Source organism: Hibiscus syriacus, unplaced genomic scaffold (assembly GCF_006381635.1).
Source record: "Hibiscus syriacus cultivar Baekdansim isolate YM2019G1 unplaced genomic scaffold, ASM638163v2 tig00110816_pilon, whole genome shotgun sequence".
Taxonomy (NCBI): Eukaryota; Viridiplantae; Streptophyta; class Magnoliopsida; order Malvales; family Malvaceae; genus Hibiscus; species Hibiscus syriacus.
This window is the reverse complement of record NW_024062873.1, coordinates 160054-177962: the sequence shown is the minus strand read 5'-3', so window position 1 is coordinate 177962 and position 17909 is coordinate 160054. Positions and strand designations below refer to the sequence as shown.

The 17909-nt window shown below is 35.3% G+C and overlaps 3 protein-coding genes and 1 pseudogene across 3 annotated transcripts; 1 reads left to right on the top strand and 3 right to left on the bottom strand.

Annotated features, from left to right (window-relative positions):
• Nucleotides 1-678: 678 nt before the first annotated feature.
• Nucleotides 679-3819, bottom strand: LOC120141941. The gene is made up of 8 exons (XM_039156702.1): nt 3583-3819; nt 3399-3467; nt 3097-3126; nt 2522-2554; nt 1868-1938; nt 1462-1543; nt 1066-1158; nt 679-947 (listed from the first exon to the last, which is right to left on the bottom strand). Exons 1-8 carry the CDS (start codon nt 3694-3696, stop codon nt 912-914), a joined length of 528 nt encoding a protein of 175 aa, XP_039012633.1. The 5' UTR covers nt 3697-3819; the 3' UTR covers nt 679-911.
• Nucleotides 3820-4770: 951 nt separating this feature from the next.
• Nucleotides 4771-11392, bottom strand: LOC120141911 (annotated as a pseudogene).
• A 1079-nt stretch (nt 11393-12471) lies between these two features.
• On the bottom strand, nt 12472-13485 carry LOC120141969 (protein MODIFYING WALL LIGNIN-1-like). The gene is made up of 3 exons (XM_039156740.1): nt 13355-13485; nt 13048-13256; nt 12472-12804 (listed from the first exon to the last, which is right to left on the bottom strand). The coding sequence occupies exons 1-3, from the start codon at nt 13457-13459 to the stop codon at nt 12573-12575; spliced, it is 546 nt and encodes a 181-aa protein (XP_039012671.1). The 5' UTR covers nt 13460-13485; the 3' UTR covers nt 12472-12572.
• A 1103-nt stretch (nt 13486-14588) lies between these two features.
• On the top strand, nt 14589-15209 carry LOC120141910. Its single transcript, XM_039156672.1, has one exon. The coding sequence runs from the start codon at nt 14589-14591 to the stop codon at nt 15207-15209; it is 621 nt and encodes a 206-aa protein (XP_039012603.1).
• The last annotated feature ends 2700 nt before the right edge of the window (nt 15210-17909 follow it).

Below are 17909 nucleotides of genomic sequence, written 5' to 3'. Positions count from 1 at the left end.
TGAACTACTAATGGAACCCCAGATTATTCCGCAATTGGTATACATTTGATTCAATAAGAAAATTATGGCTTCTCATTTATCTGCATGTCATGTAGCATCATCTAATAGTTCTGTATTACTGAGCTTTACGAAGTTCACTCTATTACTCACCATTGCAGGTTAAAAGAATTGTACTAGTGCGTCTATCAAATTCAGTAAGGGAGATCTTACGGCGTTGTTTGCAAAGTATAGTATATGTGATTAAGGGGCATATAGATTGTATTGTGTTTTATATATGAGTCTGAAAATCTGGTTTATTTTGAATACTAATAACTATTATTTTGTATTATAAATAATTTTATGAGTTTACATGTTTTGATAAAAAGTTTTAAATTTTCCGCTATTTTACGGTGGGTCGCTCGGTGGCCTAATGTGACACTCCAAATTGGATCAGGCTATCCACATCGGTCTGAGGCGGTTACAGGGATGAGAAAACCTAACCTTAAGCCATTCAACGATCTGAATTGAGAAATCTTAATATCAGGCAAACTTCTTGCCTCAGAGCCTTAGCTTTCAACACTGTCAAATAGTCTACCATTAGATTTATGAATACGAACACGAATATAACAACTTTGACAAGATATCTTTATGTTAACATCATGATATTGTCTATTAGTCAGCATGGAGCAATGTAGCTTTGGCAAACTGGAAGCTCATACACGTACACCAACAGGCAACGGCAGCAGTGAAACTGAAAACTTTGCTACTACACATTCATATCTAAATTATGTATATATTGCCATGGCAATGAATCTTTAACGACATCTTGCGATAAATACATGTTGGTGTAATTATCAACCACTTCATGCCACGGCAGTCGAAGATACATCTTGATAGCACCACCAGCTGCGGACCATTTAAAGCACTACGTTTTAGGTTCCCCTGTAACTTAAAATTCCACCTCTCAACTGCGACAAAAGCATTAGGTAAATAATATTTAAGAATTTCCCCAGTAAAATTTGGCTACCAAACACAGCTTAAGCTCATAATTGAGATAGGAAATACTAAAAGTGAAAAATTACCCACCTTCTCAACAACATGTTTTGTGTCCAAGACTTCTTGTGTATTATTCTTAAGTAGGTCCACCCGAGCTTGAATGAGCCGTTTATGTTCTTCAGCCTACAAACAAATTGGTAATAAAAGATGCCATAACTTTTCTATGTTTTTTATCTAACCATTAGAATAAGCAAACTACGAGGGTATATCATAACATGTCATTTAATCAAAACAATTCACCTACTTAAATAACCAAGTTCTGCTTCATTGCAAAACAGTTCAAATTTTTGTACGACTATTTTGATGGCTTAAATAGCCCTCTTCATAGTTTTCGGCACACAAAATGAAGCTAAAACATTAATAATTTCCTTGTAATGCTTAATAAATTACTTTGTAATAGAAAAACTTCACAAGATCATTTCTTACCCTTTCCAACAGGCCTCTTAAGTAATGGATCTCGGCTTTCTTTGCAGTTAACAAACTGTGCACTGCATCCATTACATTAGTCCTGCATTCAAAATCCTCACTAGTTCATATGAGAGAAGTGCAGCCAACATGGTTCCATGTGAATATAAGAGCAAATAATCACATGAGGTAACAGTAATCACCATAGGCAACATAATTAAGTGGTGTTAGAAAACAAATTTGTTCGAGTATAAAGAGTAGAGTCTTCATCTATTCCAGAAAAAAGAAGCTAATAGAATTCAACTCTGTGATCATTCAATTTGAAACTGCAGATATCCTAATAGGATTGAATTACACATGTAATCAACTGTTAATTAGTAACCCACCAAACATTCAAAGAACATTAGAAAGTAGAAACCAGACCTACCTCTCTGAAAACAAAGAGTCAAGAGATTGTTCTTCCACAAGTTGCTCCACAGTATCAAGGGCATCTCCTACCTACAAATAAATAAATAACCTTAAAAATTAAGGTGCCTAGAAGAGTTACAATAGATGTACATCAATGCAATGCAATAAAATTGTCTGGAAATTGAATGTGATATAGACAATCATGTAAAAAAAGTGGGGCTGTCTCATTCACATTGGTTAAATTTGGGATCTGTTGTTACCTTATTCATTCTCTACTATTGGCTTCTCATAACAAATGTTTTTATACGAGTAACGAGACCCTAACTCTTTTCTTGCCGGGTATTTTTGCAATCAATAATAGATAATAAAGTTAATTTAAGCTTTTGAACCACTAAATCTCATTTAACACTCTTCAAAAAACTCTTCAGTGATTTACAATAGACAGCTGTTACGAATACTTTCACAGCTCGACTGTGAACAAACAAATTTTAATGGAGAAAAGAAAGAGATTCGAGAAAGTGAAGAATTCAGAGAAGAAGATGAGAAAATTTCATTGATAAAATTCTGCATAACAGATTCGTGTACATATATCCAAATGATGAAAGAAACCCTACATCGGGAGTATAATAAACTGATATAAATTAAACTATAGTAGTCTTATAACAGGGAATACCTGAGTTTCACGGCATAAAGACTCAAATTCATCCTGATACATAGAAGACGTAAAATCAGAAATAAGGCTCATATAACACAATTAAGAGAATTGGAAATTTGAAGGCAGTGAGTTAGCTTCTGCTTAAATTATATCTGAAGGCAGTATATGGAAATTTGAATTTCAAAAATAGTGCAGATTGTATGATACATACAAGTACATCAAATCCATAGATTTGTCAAATAGTACAATTTATTTTGCAAATGAAATTCAAGTTTTCAAATACATGTTTCCAAAAGTAAGAGAAAGTTGCATCGACTATGATACCGAGATATTTGCACGGCTTCTGCTCCATTGCATTATTATATCATTGTATCCAGTAATCTCTTTAATTCCATATGGCCAAAACTTTCAATCAGCATTAACATCATTTGTTTGAAAAAAGCAACAGAGTTGCAAAAAGTCCTTTAAGGGTAAAAACTATAGCCAGGTGTAAGTGTTATGAATAATTTAAATAAATTAAAGGGAGAGTTAATTATAGCATTACAAAATGATAATTAAAAATGAAGGCAAGATAAGAGAAGGATACTGCATACCTCAACATTCCCATGCAAAGAGGTAATGACCTGAAAATTTGCCATAGATTAGCGTCAAGATCAAGTATCAGTTAAAAATAGTCCTTAAAAGCTCTATACATAAAATCAACAGAAAATAATTTCTTCTGAGATACGAGGAGTACATAAAGCAAATAGTTTTCCTCTTTTAGATATCTGAGAAGTAAGATTTGTTTTATTAAGGAGTTTGTATTAATAACAAGCTAAGCCCAGCTAAAATGAAACACAAAACGCAAATGAACTATATTTGTGGATTAAAGAAAGTACATAATAAGAAAGTAGACCTGAATAAAAAGCTGGTGGAGACGTTGTTGCTCGACATTAGTAAAAGTTGGAAATGCTTTGCTGAATTCCTTCAAAATTACAAAAGAGAAAACCATTTGAAATCATCTATACTGTCGCTAAAGAAAGAAAAGATCTCGACAGAAACAAAAAAGGAATGAAATTAAAAGAGAAAAATAAATAAACCTGGGCAGAACAAGTAGTGAGAAGAGAGCGGACGGCGAGGTTGAAAGACTTTTTCAAATCGGATTGTCTCTTTCCCATTGCTGTGACCTGACCACCGACATTTCTGCTACCCATCTTCTTCGATACAAATCACAATACAAGCACAGCAACGAAAGGAAAACCACAAATTGAGAGAGCAACGGCAACGTTTTCTTTGTTCGCACCCAATCAATGTTCAAATTTTGCTTTCTTTTTCTCAAGATTCGCAACAATAGGCGCCAATAGTCCTGAGCACGAAAAGCATATATGATTTGAAATTTGAATTTGAGGGTAGAACCTAAAATATAGGCTCAATACCTCTTTTAGCCTCTGTATTATAGTTAAATTACGAGTTTGATAATTATATAATTTTTATCAGTGCCACACTGTAAAATAAAAATAAAATATTAAACATTTAAAAAAATTAAATATTCAAATAAAATCAAGAAAAATCTAAAAACTTTTCTTTAAAAGCTTTGATTTTAAGCATTTTGAAAACAAAATGAATTTTTTTATTAATCTTTAATAATTTTTATTTTTTCCAAAAAATAAGTATAATGATACTTTTTGAAAAAAATATTAATTTATAATTTTGGATTGTAAAGATGTTTTAATGATTTATTTTACATTTTTTACATTTTTATATTTGTAAAATCTTTAACTTTTATTACAAGTGGTAGTTTCTGCTTAGATTATGTAATATTTTTAACAAAAAATATATTAAGATGATTTGATAGTGAAATGATAGTATAAAAAATGAAAATGATAAGAAAAAACTTATACAAATACGAAAATTAAATATAATAATACAAAAGCCAAAACAATAGAAGTAACAAAAGGAGAAAATTGCATGTCTAAAACCTCCGTGTCCAGATCGTCTTTATTTCTGTTTCTAATTGAGACAGGTTGGCTTGGCTCCATATTTCAGATTAATTAATTAATATTTTTACACCATTGTTATAGAACACGACACCAGCGTTTCCGCTCACCCTCCAACTACAGACCAGTATGCTGACCAAAAGAGAAAAGAACTACTACACATCAGTACCTGAAACTTAATCCCACACCCCATTCCATAAGGCTGGATCATCTATGGATAATAAATACATGGCATATCGCTTGTATGATTGTCCTTTCAACTGCCCAGCTGCATGCAAAATCCCTTGAATCCTTCTTATATATAATTCACGCAAGTAAATCTTTAAACAAGTTTGGGTTCTGACTCGATGGATTCACAACCCATCTGCCTCACCAATGCATCTTTTTCCAAGGAATCTTTAGGGTCTGGCCCCTTACCACTGTTTCGTGTTAATTGCGGCTTAGCAGTAGCACCGGGCATGTTTGTCATGGAAGGATTTGACAGGCCAGATAAAAGATCAGCGTCGTCTTTATTGTGTATACTAATGGGTGTGTCTGCATACGATGCCATTACGTCAGGTGTTCTGGAAGCGGCAGTTGCACCATTTGCAACTGAAGCAACTTGAGTTGTGTTGAGAAGGCCCTCCAATTGTTTAAATGGATCTAGTGAAGGAGCAGTACTTGTGTCAGTTGGTTGCCCCATATCAAGCAAGTCCGGAGGAGGTTGAGCAGGAGTGGTATTTTCTGATGCAATTTCATTGCTAGACTTTGGCACATGAGACTTCTCCACCGCATGGCTGCTTGCCTTCGAAACCTTATGACCAGTAGCAGCCCCCTTTTCCGGTTTCGACGAACCTCCAAACAGTGAAGCAGCAAGTTTCTGCTTTTCATGAGAAATTTCAACTTGTGGTTTCCTTGAAGCATAGGTTTCACGTGTTGAATTTACAGTACTTGCCCTCTCAACTTGTGCAGCACCATTAACCATTTTCTGTGATGTCGAATTTGAGATAGATGTTTCAGGCGTGTATGTGTTGGTCTACCCCATTTCTTTTGTACTCCGTCTAGTCGTAGCTTGAGCTCCGTTGGTCCTGCATACGGATTAGATAGAATAGGAGTCTGGTAGGTCTCCCTAGGAAACATTGGCTCGGGCACAGGAACAATTTCAGTTGAAGGAAGTAAGGCTTGAGGAATAGTAGATTGCACCGCAGGCACAGGGAGCTCACATGCCTCGAACCTGAGACCACGTGATGATTCAAAGTGATACTGGTTCCTAAAATTGCCCGTATTTAACACTCCAGAGCGTTCACTCTCAGGAATATAGGGCTGAGAGCCTTTTTCTATTGCTTCTTGGATATAACCATTAAGGAAAGAAAGGCCTTTATCAACCTGCAAGAAGAACTAATAAGACTCGTGCATAAAAAGTTATAGAAAAGAAAAGAATGCTCCACCATGATGCAGTTGACAAAACATAAGATATCAAGAGGAAATTGAAACAGGTGTCATCAGAGACATTGGATAAAGTTATAATCTGTACATCGAGACCTAATTAAATAAACAGAATGCAATAGAAAAACACCTCAATATCTTCACAACTTGCATCTGGTGGCATAATACACTCGACGGCATGTGTGTCGAGGCCAATCACTGCTTACAGTTCGTAGGCACGTTGCTGCAAATCTGTTGAGTGAGAAGCCAATAACTCTTCCACTAAAGATTGACACTGCATCAAGAAAGGAAATAGCAATCAATCCACCAATTGTTACCACCAATTGTTACCCAACAAAAGTTGAATATGATTATACATGCAAGTATTTTGTATTCAGGCATTAACAAAACTTTTCATCAAAGTGAATCTAGCTTTTAGTGGAGTTAGTAAGCATTATAAGGGGATTTCCATTTCAACAATAATATGTCACGAGAAGTTCCACGACTATACAGTTACAATAAATTTGCAGTTATCTACATCCTACTAGTACTAGCACAATGCACAGATGGAATCAAGAACCACTGATTTCCACCTGGTAGGCTTTATTCCTGAATATAATGCGTCAAAAGCTTGTTCCAGCATACATTTTTCTCACTCCCTAGCCCAATGTTGTGGTAGTATTCCCCTTACCTATCATCCTTAATTTTGACCACTTCAGGAATCCAAAAGCAGATCTTGGCACACAATCATATAATATAACTCTTCTTCACATATCATTATCTCAACATCAGAACAACCTAGCAAGAGGTCGCTTAATTATAGTTTCAACACATGCCCTTTATACTCAAACATAACCCCAGAGAGAGAGAGAAAGAGTAGAGGACGGAAATTACTATTTAAACAGTACAACCTTTTCTTACAGCTACAGACACTGCCGAGTAAAAGATAGCATTGTTGTGAAACAAAATTTCACAATCAATATAATAAGATAATGCTAATACACACTTCCAGTCTGACAGCCAGCCCAAGCCAGATTTATTTTCTTCATTGCCAAATCATATGAAAAGAGACAGAGATATGTCATTGTTATCTTGTAAGTTGTAACCATGGTCAAACTTTCCCTAATCAATCAGAGTACTAATTCCTTTAAATGTCCTTGCTAGCTAATGTTGAGAGAACTTAAGTACTAAGGCAACCAAACAACCATAAAATCAAACACCAAACGCAGACACAGGTAGTTTAAATAATTTTCAGGCTGTTGCACTAAAAACATGCAATCTAACATAGAAGTACCAAAGGATGCAACACATCAACAAGATAAATGAATACGCATTTGCATATAGAAAATTTGTCCTCACGTGTCTGGAAACCAACCTCAGGCAGCATATCTATTTTCCTCCCAGCTGCTATTTCAAACGCATATATTTTCATGAGAGCTGTAACTGCGTATGCCTTCAAAAATAAATAAAAGATCATAACATGAAAGAAAACTATAAAATCCTAAAATGATTATAAATGACATTTTCAGATAACTATGACTGCAAGAATTATGAACATAACTTGGTTAACTGCACCAAGAATCGGTAATAACTAATACTTAGGCTAAGAACAATTAGTTCATACTAGTTGATACCTTATCAGTCTCATCACTAGAATAAGCCTCTGCCACATCACATAGCTTCCCGGTAATGTCGGAAGCAGATAACATTCTATCAGCTGTTTCATATTCCCCCTGTACCCAACAAATTACCTGCAATCAGACTCGCAAATTAAGATAATAACTGTTACAGATTATTAGGCTAACTTCTAGGAAAAGTATATATTCCGTTAATTGTAATATATTTAGTTACCTAGTTTAGATATACTAGCTTGTGTATATATAGCTCTTTTCTATTGATGAATAAAATCAATTAGAATGCTTTCTCTACTGTTTTTACATGGTATCAAATGGTTTAATATATTCAAGTTCTTCGTTTTTTGGGGGGGCTGTTTGGGTATCGGGAGAAAGGAGTGCTTTTTGGTCGTTTTTTACCGATGACTTTTGGACGCTCATCTATTGACACCGCCGGCTCCAAGAGATCCGCCATGCGCTGGTCAGCCGTTCTGGAAATTCCGATCACCGGAATCCTAGCACGTGAGCCCCATGTGCCGCCGCCATATTTTGCGACCCCTTCACGCTCCGACGCGTGAGAGCACGTGGTCGCCGATTCCCTCCGCCATCCTCTCCGCTTGTTTTCGACCACACCCTGCTGCCCCGATCCATGCTTCTGGTTCATTTTTTGTTTCGGGTTAGGTGTCATTTTTTTTTAAATACTGTTTGGTTGCTAGTTTTGTGTTTGCTGTGAATTCTATGTCGACTTGCGATTGTGGGTGACAAAAAGGTTAAATTTATGTCTGATATAGTTCCGGTTACTTCTAAAGTTACTGACCAAAGTTAAATGATTTTAATTTTCTCGAATGGAACCATATGATTGAGTTGTATTTGTTGAGTCTTTATATCGATAGTCACTTGACTGAAGATTCTCTTACGAATGATTCTCAACTTCCTTATATGAGAGAAGATGCTTGCTTGTATACGTAGATACGTAACTCTATTGATAGTGAGGTGGTGGGTATGGTTAGTCATTGCAAGATGGTGAAACAATTGATGAATTATTTGTAATTTTTATATTCTGGTAAAGGAAAACTTTTTCGTATCTATGATGTATGTTAGAGTTTTTACAGGAATGAAAAAGAAGATCGGCCTCTGACCCATTGTTTTGTGGACTTTAAGAAGACATATGAAGAACTTAATATGTTGCTTCCTTTCATTGTCAATATAGAGGTCCAACGGAGTCAAAGAGAAAAAATGGCGATTATGAGTTTTTTTGCCGGTCTTCCACCAGAATATGAGATTGCCAAGTCCCAAATCCTTTCTAGTCCAGAAATTTCTAGTCTTGATGATGTTTTTCGGCATGTTCGTCGTACTGAAACTTCTTTACTTGTCCTGTATTCTCAGCCTTCCAGTTTTTTCCTTAATCATGCTACCTCTTTCGAATCTGGAAAACAGCAGTACAAAAATGGCGCACCTAATAGAAACATGGGATTAGCATCCAATAGACCTAATCATAGTTTGGAGTTCGTGGTTGCGAGCATGGCGAAGTTGTGTGTTACTATTGTCATAAATCGGGACATCTCAAACGTGATTATCGGAAGCTACAATCTAAGAAATCTCAATTTGCTCATGTTGCATCTAGTGTAGAAACTTCTTCACCGGTTGTTACAATATTTGCGAATGAGTATGCCAAGTTCCTTCACTTTCAAGACTATATGAATCAACCTTCTGCTCCCGTTTCCTCCCTTGTTGAGTCAGTTAAACCCAATAAATGCTTTGTTTCCACCTCGTCAAAATGGGTCATTGATACTGGTGCTACAGATCCAGACAGGTAACCACATCTTCTTTCTGACTTTCAATCTCATTCATCTATGACTCCTATGACTTTAGCTGATGGTTCCACATCAACTATTATTAGATGTAGCATTTCCAATCATACTCCATCCATCACTTTGTCATCTGATTTGAGTTTATCCCAATTATCTTTTAATTTGATGTCAACCAATAAACTTACACGTACCCTTAATTATTGTGTCTCATTTTTTCCTGGTTATTGTTTGTTTCAGGATCTCTTGACAAAAAAAATTATTGGTAAAGGACATGAATTGGATGATCTTTATATCCTTGATGCCCAAGATTCGAAATCTGTTGCTTGCATTGGGATTCTTACCCCTTGTGAAGAACATTATCGGTTGGGTCATCCTTCATTTTCTTCTTTAAAGAAATTGTCCTCAGTTTTCCTCCTTAGCAACTTTGGATTGCAAGTCTTGTCAGTTTACTAAGCATCACCATCTTAGCTCAAGTCCTAGAGTTCTAAATGATCTTCTGCACCCTTTGAGTTAGTTCATTCTGATTTGTGAGGATTTAGTCCCAGTTCTCTCTAAATCTGGTTTTGCGTTATTTTGTTACTTTTGTTGATGATTATTCTCGAATGAAATGGTTTTATTTAATGAAATCTGGGTCATTTTGTAAAGTAGTTCAAAGGTTTTCCTCTTCAGAGTGTCATCTGGGTCCTGTGTCAAGCACGTGTGTTAAATAATTGTAATTAAGATTGACAATTGCATGGAAAATAGCATAATGAAGAGGCAAAAACATTCACTCAAAAATTTTTAGCCCACCACGAAAGAAAAGGGAAAAACTGTACATTCTAAGCTAGATAGATGGATCAAAGTTTTCAAAGAGCATCCTCTCCATGTTCCTATAAATCTCATTTCTCATTTAACAGAACCAATTAAGCGTTATATCAGAACAAAGACTAGATACCAATGACAGAATTAAAAAAAAGAAGCTTTTGAACCTCTAAGCAATCAATCACAGCCAGTTGATGTTGCTCAGCAATCTCTGGACTTATCTTTTAAGACCATCAATGCCCATGTATTTTAGGTTATGACTGTCACTCTGCAAACAGAAAACAAAAGATGGCATGAGTCATCATAGTCACCAAGAAAAAAAGGAACCCATAATGCTCTAGTGCTCTGAACTTCCACTGAATAGTCACCGGCTACCTTTAAAAATCTTGATATAGCATCGGTTGCAGAATCTCATAACTTGGGATTGGGATAAATAGAAGAAACACAGCATATGCACTCATAAAGTACCGCATTCCCTATATTACTTGATGAATCACATTTTTTGAATATGTCGCCCACTACAGTATACATGTTTTCACTTGCTTTCTTGTCACCGCTTCCAAGCAACGCCAGAATTTTTAGCAACTTGATTTGCACAATAAAACTGTGCTCATCATATGACCTACATAGTCGATTGAAATTTTCTAAAAGCTCGAGTAAAGCCTAAAAGATGAATCAATCACCTGAATAAATGGAGCTGGCATCTGATGGTAGTCATAAGCCTTCGACAGTCTGTGTTCAGCTACTTGTTTAAGAATGCTTACAAAGCTGACAACCAAATCTTTGTAAGAATTAGTGTCTTGTGTTATAAGATCAAAAAGCGGACAAAGGGTTGCTCCCATAACTCCAGTGTCATTATCACAAAGCCTCTGAAACGAAGGATACAGCTTTAAGTTTGAATCAGACAGTCTACGGTTCTTGAAGAGAAAAATATATTGAGAAACACGACTATTAATACATCAAGACCAAATTTGTTATTATAGGATGAGATTTTCAAATTCTCATTGATGAAATCTTAAAATGGACCTTCCTAAAAATGGAAATACTAATAGCAACATATTGAGAACTTACATAATATGATTTTATGTAAAATACATGGTCTCTCTGCTCCCCCACTTTTTCCTTCCCTTAATAAAGGTCATTCTAGATTAGCAGGTATTTTAGAATTTGCGGTTTTACTTGTGAACCAAAAGCCGGTCTGTTAGCCTTGGATCGAGCCTCGCCGATGGACTTGACCAGATCCAGAAATTCTTTGGACTGGTAGAATCCGCCTTGGGAGCCCATTGCGAGCTCCCTACCGAAAGTCCTTAATTGCTCCAGCTTCGCTGCTCTATGTCTTCAATCACCTTTTTTCTTTCATTCGGTGTTGAGATCTGAAACTGAATAATCAGATGGTATCATCAAAATAATGAGGTTTATCTTTGTATATGAGAGAAGAATATATACATATATTATCAGACAGAGAGAAGTAGAGTAAAAACAGAAGAGTGGGGTGAAATGAACGCTAGCACTGTAATAAGGCTTTGTTTGAAGAAGAGAAATAAAATTAGAGGGTAAAAAGGTATAAAATATATTAAATTTATTATTTTATTTATGTTTTGTCAGTGTTAATTTTTATTGAAATATTATCTATTTAAATATTTGTTTATAAAAATATGATATAATACATTTATGAGATATTAGATAAAAATAGGGGTTAATTTGAGTTCAGATATTAGATTAACAAAGATTTAAATCAATTAGGATTTAAATAGATTTTTCAGAGATTATATTTATCTCAAACATTGTAATATCAAATATATTATACAAGTTATAAAATATGACACAAACAATTAGGATCAGTTTTTGATTAAATAACATGTTTGAGAACTAAATAAAACATAAATAAACTTTAAGCGTTTAAATATAATTTATCTAATTTATTATTCTTTTAAATATCTTTTATATTTTTTTAAAAGCTTAAAATCAATGTACATTTAAAATTTAATTTGATAAATAGTTTTAATAAAAGGCGCAATGCGTGTCGGAAGCGTCTTCCATCATTTCATCTACATAGACAATGCTATCAATTGATAACGCCTTTAATACAATACAATTATCATATAACATCTTGGACTTACGTAATCGAAAATGATACCATTCCCAAAATAATATTTTTTGGATACTATTTTCTTAAAAAAATAGGTATTGTTCTCATAAAATTGCAATTTGTACGAATATTTTACTTTACATTTATGATTGAATATAGAAATAATGATTTGAATATAAATACATTTTATATTTAATTATATTTTTTATTCCACTCCAGCCAGTGTTAATTGTGCCAAAATTTAGGATATATACTTGTGTAGTTGATTGTTTAATTCCAAGCCAAAGCTAGCGCAAATCAAAACGCATCGTATGGGTAGAAACTAGGCCTCCAAAAATTGCAATTCCATCTTCACATAATTTGTTTTTTGATGCATTAATTGTGTGCATGTACTTTGAGGACTTGATCAACAGGAGTGGTGATTGTCATGACGGCGGCTGCTCCGAGCAAGGCCGAGAGTGCAGCCAGGCTTAAAAGTCCAGAGCTTATGTACACTCCGCCTTTAACTATGTAGCATTCCCCGTCCAACCATCCTTCTCCGTAGGACTGTTTTCGGCTCATGCTCGTGGCTACACTCATTAGGATCACCGCAACTCCAAAGCTCACCCTGCAAATTTTAATCTTCTTTTAAGTAAAGTCGTTTGTATGACGTTCGTTTATTAAGTTAATAAATGAGTATTGATAAAAAATTTATATTAATTTATTAGATGAAAGAACTCACAAAAGTGTGTTCGATTCATTTATATTTACACATCTCCTAAAATAGATAAACAAACATAAATTCGTTAAAGTGCAATTCATTTACGCATCTGTTAGGCATAGGCAATGCAATAGACCGATGATGGCTTACCAGGAAAATGCAGTAAGAAACAGAATTGGTTTCTTAGCGTTTCCATTTTGGACCTTTCCTTTGGACCTCGACGACCAGTAATTTGCACACACCGTGACGTTCCCTATGATTTGAGCGATGGAGAGACAGATTAGTGCCGCAACGACGAACCCAAAGGAACGACTCACCGGTACTTGACATAGCCGTCCATCGAACTTGAGATCTTCAGCCTTACACAGACGCAATAGGAAAATTACTTTTAGAATTAAAAACTAATCAACTAGTCGCAACGAATGTATATATATATATATATATATATATCAACAACCTTGGTTCTCTTGGCCTCTGCAACAAGACACAGAGCAAACGAGACAAGGCCAAGCGAGGCAACGACAGAGAAGATCAAGACGCAACGGACTGTAATTTTTCCCATGGCGCTTGGTTTTTGTTGATGTTAAGAAGAAGAAGAAGAAAGAGATGGAAAGAGAGGTGTTGATGGCGTTTTTCCTTGTATGGCTGCTGCCTTGCTTTTCTTCCAAACAATTCTTTCGTTGCTTAGAATGAGAGAGAAGGTGATTGGCAAGTTTCCAGTCTTTAAATTCCTTGATTAATAAAGTGGGTTTAGCGTTACAGACATATCACATGCGTATATTTGAAAGGATAAATTACCTATTTGGTCACCTAACTATTATTTATCTTATGTTTTTGTCACTAACTATTATTTTCTTAAAAAAATCATAACCAATGTTATAGTTGTGTTTTGGACAATCATCGTTAAAAAATTAACTATAATGCTAACGTAACATTTTTAATTATTTTTCAATATTGACGTGACATTATCTTATGTAGACACGTTAACATCACATTTAATTTTTTAACGATGTGATCAAATCAGAACTAAAATGCAACATTAGATACGACTTTTTAAAAAGACACATAATGTCAAAATTATCCCAAGCATTTACCAAAACAGGCATTTTAAATCATATTATTTTTTGGAACATTTTTGCCCCCGAATTTTTCATTTTAGGATAAAAAGACTCTAAAATCTTATTGAATAGTCACTTTAGTCATTATCCTTTTTTAGAGTATTTTAGCCCTCTACGATTAATTTTAGGGTAAAATGACCTCTATTTTGGAGTGTTAACCTTTAGTTAACTAACAATTTTCATCTATAAAAGGGCTTTCTTTTACCATAAAATGAAATATTGGGAGCCAAAATGCTAAAAAAAGAATATGGGTCAAAATGACTATTTAGTTAAGTATTATGAGTTTTTTTGATATTATGCCTTAAAAAAATAATAGTTAGGTGACCAAAACAAAACTTAAATAATAAGTGGGTGATCAAATAAGTAGTTTACCCTATTTGAAAACATATGAGAAAATACTTTTAAGGTAGGAAAAGAAGATACCAAAACCTTCCCCACCAATTAGAGCTCATTAACAATTCTATACCTTGCCAATCTTGGGAAGGCTGAAACCGAGAGACAGAGCAATCATATGAACCAACTATTAACTCTCCGACCTCGAATGTTGTTATCGGTCGGTCCGACCACGATCCAATGCCCTCGAAGTCAAAGTTATCATCGTCACGATCTGACCGGGATGGAGGGAGGAATGTCTTAGTGTGGTGTGGTGCCGTCATCTGCACCATCATCACCTTAGCAATCATCATCACCGGCATCGTTACGTTCATAGGATACTTGGTCATACATCCCAGGGTGCCTTATGTTAGCGTCGTATACGCTCATCTAGACCGGATGGAGATCGATCACTACCAAGGCGCTCTGGGAATGCAGGTCAACATAGTAATTCGAGCTAACAATGGGAACCATATGGCGCATGCTGGCTTCTCGCATTCTAATTACACACTTAGCTTAGATGGAAAAGACATAGCCCTATTGCAAGAACCAGACTTTGAAGTAAGTAAGAACAGTTCAGTCGATTTTACTTTTGTTGCTCAAGCATCACCCGTACCCTTAGATCCAGAACAAGCAGACGAGGTGGAGACCGGTTTGCAGAAAGATCTGATTACGTTCAATTTGAAAGGAGGCGCCCGTGTTAGATGGAGAGTCGACCGTCTCGGGTCGTTTCGGTTCTCGAGTCGTCTTGATTGCCGGTTGCAGTTCCATGCTTCCAATCTATCCTACGTTCCTTCAAGCTGCACTTCCAAGGCCAAATGATTTCTTTTCCCTATTGCTTTGTTTCTTTATTTTTTTTGTATGCTGAATGGCTGTGCTCTGTAAATGCATGCGGGGCAATGAAGCGCTACGCAAGCAGCAATTCAGCATCTCACCCCAACTCAGTTACCTCTATTTCTCCGATCATCAATTTATGTTCACGATTCACGAAACGGGGCTTCCTTAGAACTAATTTCTTTTAAAGTTATTTAGGGTTATTGAAGCTATTATATTCAACTTCATATAAGATTATTTCTTCTTTCAAATTAAATACATTCATTAATTGATTGGTTATAAGTTTATGCCATCTTTTAAGTTATAGATATAGTTACGAGTAACAACACATAAAAAATTATCATCAAAATTAATTATTACAAAACATAATTATATTGATCATTGAAATATATCCGATTCAAATCAAAATAAATCTGGATTAGATTATCATGGTCAAACTTAAATTAGAATAAATTGAAACTATTCTTTAATAGAATTATCGATATTCAACCTATTAAACGATCAATCCAAATCAAATACTATAAAGGTCATCGCGGATGACCATGATTAGACTTAAACTAGAATAAATAAATATCACTTTAATTCTAATTAATAACAAACCGATCATCTATATATTGTGCATATTTTTTTGATTAGTCTGAGATAACACAAGATAATATTTGTTCAAAGACTCTCAACTATTTAATATTGAACGCTCATACCCTTACATACATAGTGCCAACATCTGAAACATCAAGAAGTAATAACAATTTCCTAACCACTGAAGTTGCTTGATCCGTATACATATTTTTAAATAAGAGTATTTGCATACGTTTTTACTTATACATGTTTCTTATATGATACATAAGTGACTGAAATGTAGTCGAGGGCAAGCGGTCAAGATAATAATCATAACAAACAGAAACATTACAATCAATACATATTTTGACGGGAGAGTGCTCTATTTTGGTTGCCCGCGCTTGCAACAGCTAGATTGATCATCCTTATAGTACGCCCTTCCTCAAGAATCATACTCAATGTCCCAAGGTTCATACCATTAGAGATGGGTTACTTCTTGTTGGATATATGAACTGCAAAACTACACCGTTAGCATTGACTGGAAATATAAACAGTAATTAAAAGGAACAAATTCGTAAACCGTGTCGTGGTAAAAACCACTGTCTTAGAAACGAATTCGCCCCGATGTGTGTAATCGCTACAGTAGGCGGACCGTCCCCCGAGGTTAACACGGTCGCTCCGAATTCCGTACACCCGAAATCGGAGTGGACTTCTAGTGGTATTGCTCTTCTGATTGGAAAACACTCAGAGAGAACTCACAGAGAGAATTGTAGAAAACACTTTTGTAAGTGAATTGTGAATGTTTGAGAGTGAGTTGAGAAGCTGAATATAGCCCTCTATTTATAGGCTAGAAATAGGGTTAAAATCATCCATAAAATTTCAGGATTAAATCTCTTCTTTTGTAACAGCTGAAACGTCTAGATGAACCTGACTCAAAAATAGTCCAGGTTCATTGCATCATTGTTGAGCTGTTATAACTCCCGAAATTATATCATGTAACCCATGGAATTAAATCAAATAACTCCTGTAACTCCTGATATTAACAGCTTGTCTCCTCTGTACAAAGCTGGAAATCATTCCAGATACATCTTAACGTTTTTGATTTAATTTAGGAAAAGTTGTTTAATTTCTCATAAACCAGCTGTTATCATTTGAAATTAACAGTCCTCAGCAGCATATAAATATCAGTTGAAATCTTTCACATTTTCCATTTGTTTCTTTCAAAGAGAAATTCCTCAAGAATTTTCTCTAAAAATATAGTATCCGCGCGGATGTGTCGAAGACACGTATTACCACGACCACGACCACGACCACGAGCCGAGCCGAGCCGAGATGGACGGACGGCGGCGGCGGTGCGCGAGAGTCCCCCTTGTTCTCTATCACTCAACAAGGAAGTGGGAAAGCCAAGCCTTAAATACTATTCCCAATAGTGTTTCCAATACTATGTGGGATTGAGCATTACCAACATTCCCCCACTAATGCGAAAGAAATCTTCTGAAACTCGAAAACAAACTTTCCAGAAGAGCAATAGCGAGATTAGTTGCTTAAGCACTAGTGAACGTATCTGGAACTAGTACATAGTGATGATGAGCAATCATTCTCTTAGATAAGTGAAACTAGTATGGAACTTTCTAAGATCAGGGTAAACTCATAACGCACAACTAACCCCTTCATCCACCTGAGTCCTCGATACAAAGTATATATTTAGCCATCTTACCTCAGGATTCTAGTAAGTATGCTAGAAAAATGGCCCAACATTTTTCATAGAAGGCGGCTAACCCTTCTCACTTATATAGGTTATTTCATCAAGTTTATCTCAACATAAACCACCCTTTAAAAAGGGATATGAAATAATTAAGAGCTTTAATAATAGCTCAACCTCACAAAGGGTATGGTGACTTTCTTCAAGTTCATTATTAATGAACCACCCAAACTCTGGGCTAAGAAGTCATTAAGAATAAATATTCAACCTCATTTATCGGTAAATTTAGTAAGTCATTCTCACTAGAACCATCCAAATACTTGGATTTGAATATATTAAGAGTTTAACAAACTCAACCTTTCTCTAGGTAAGTTCATCATTTCCTACCCACTCACTCTGGGTTATGAACTTATTAAGAATAGATATTC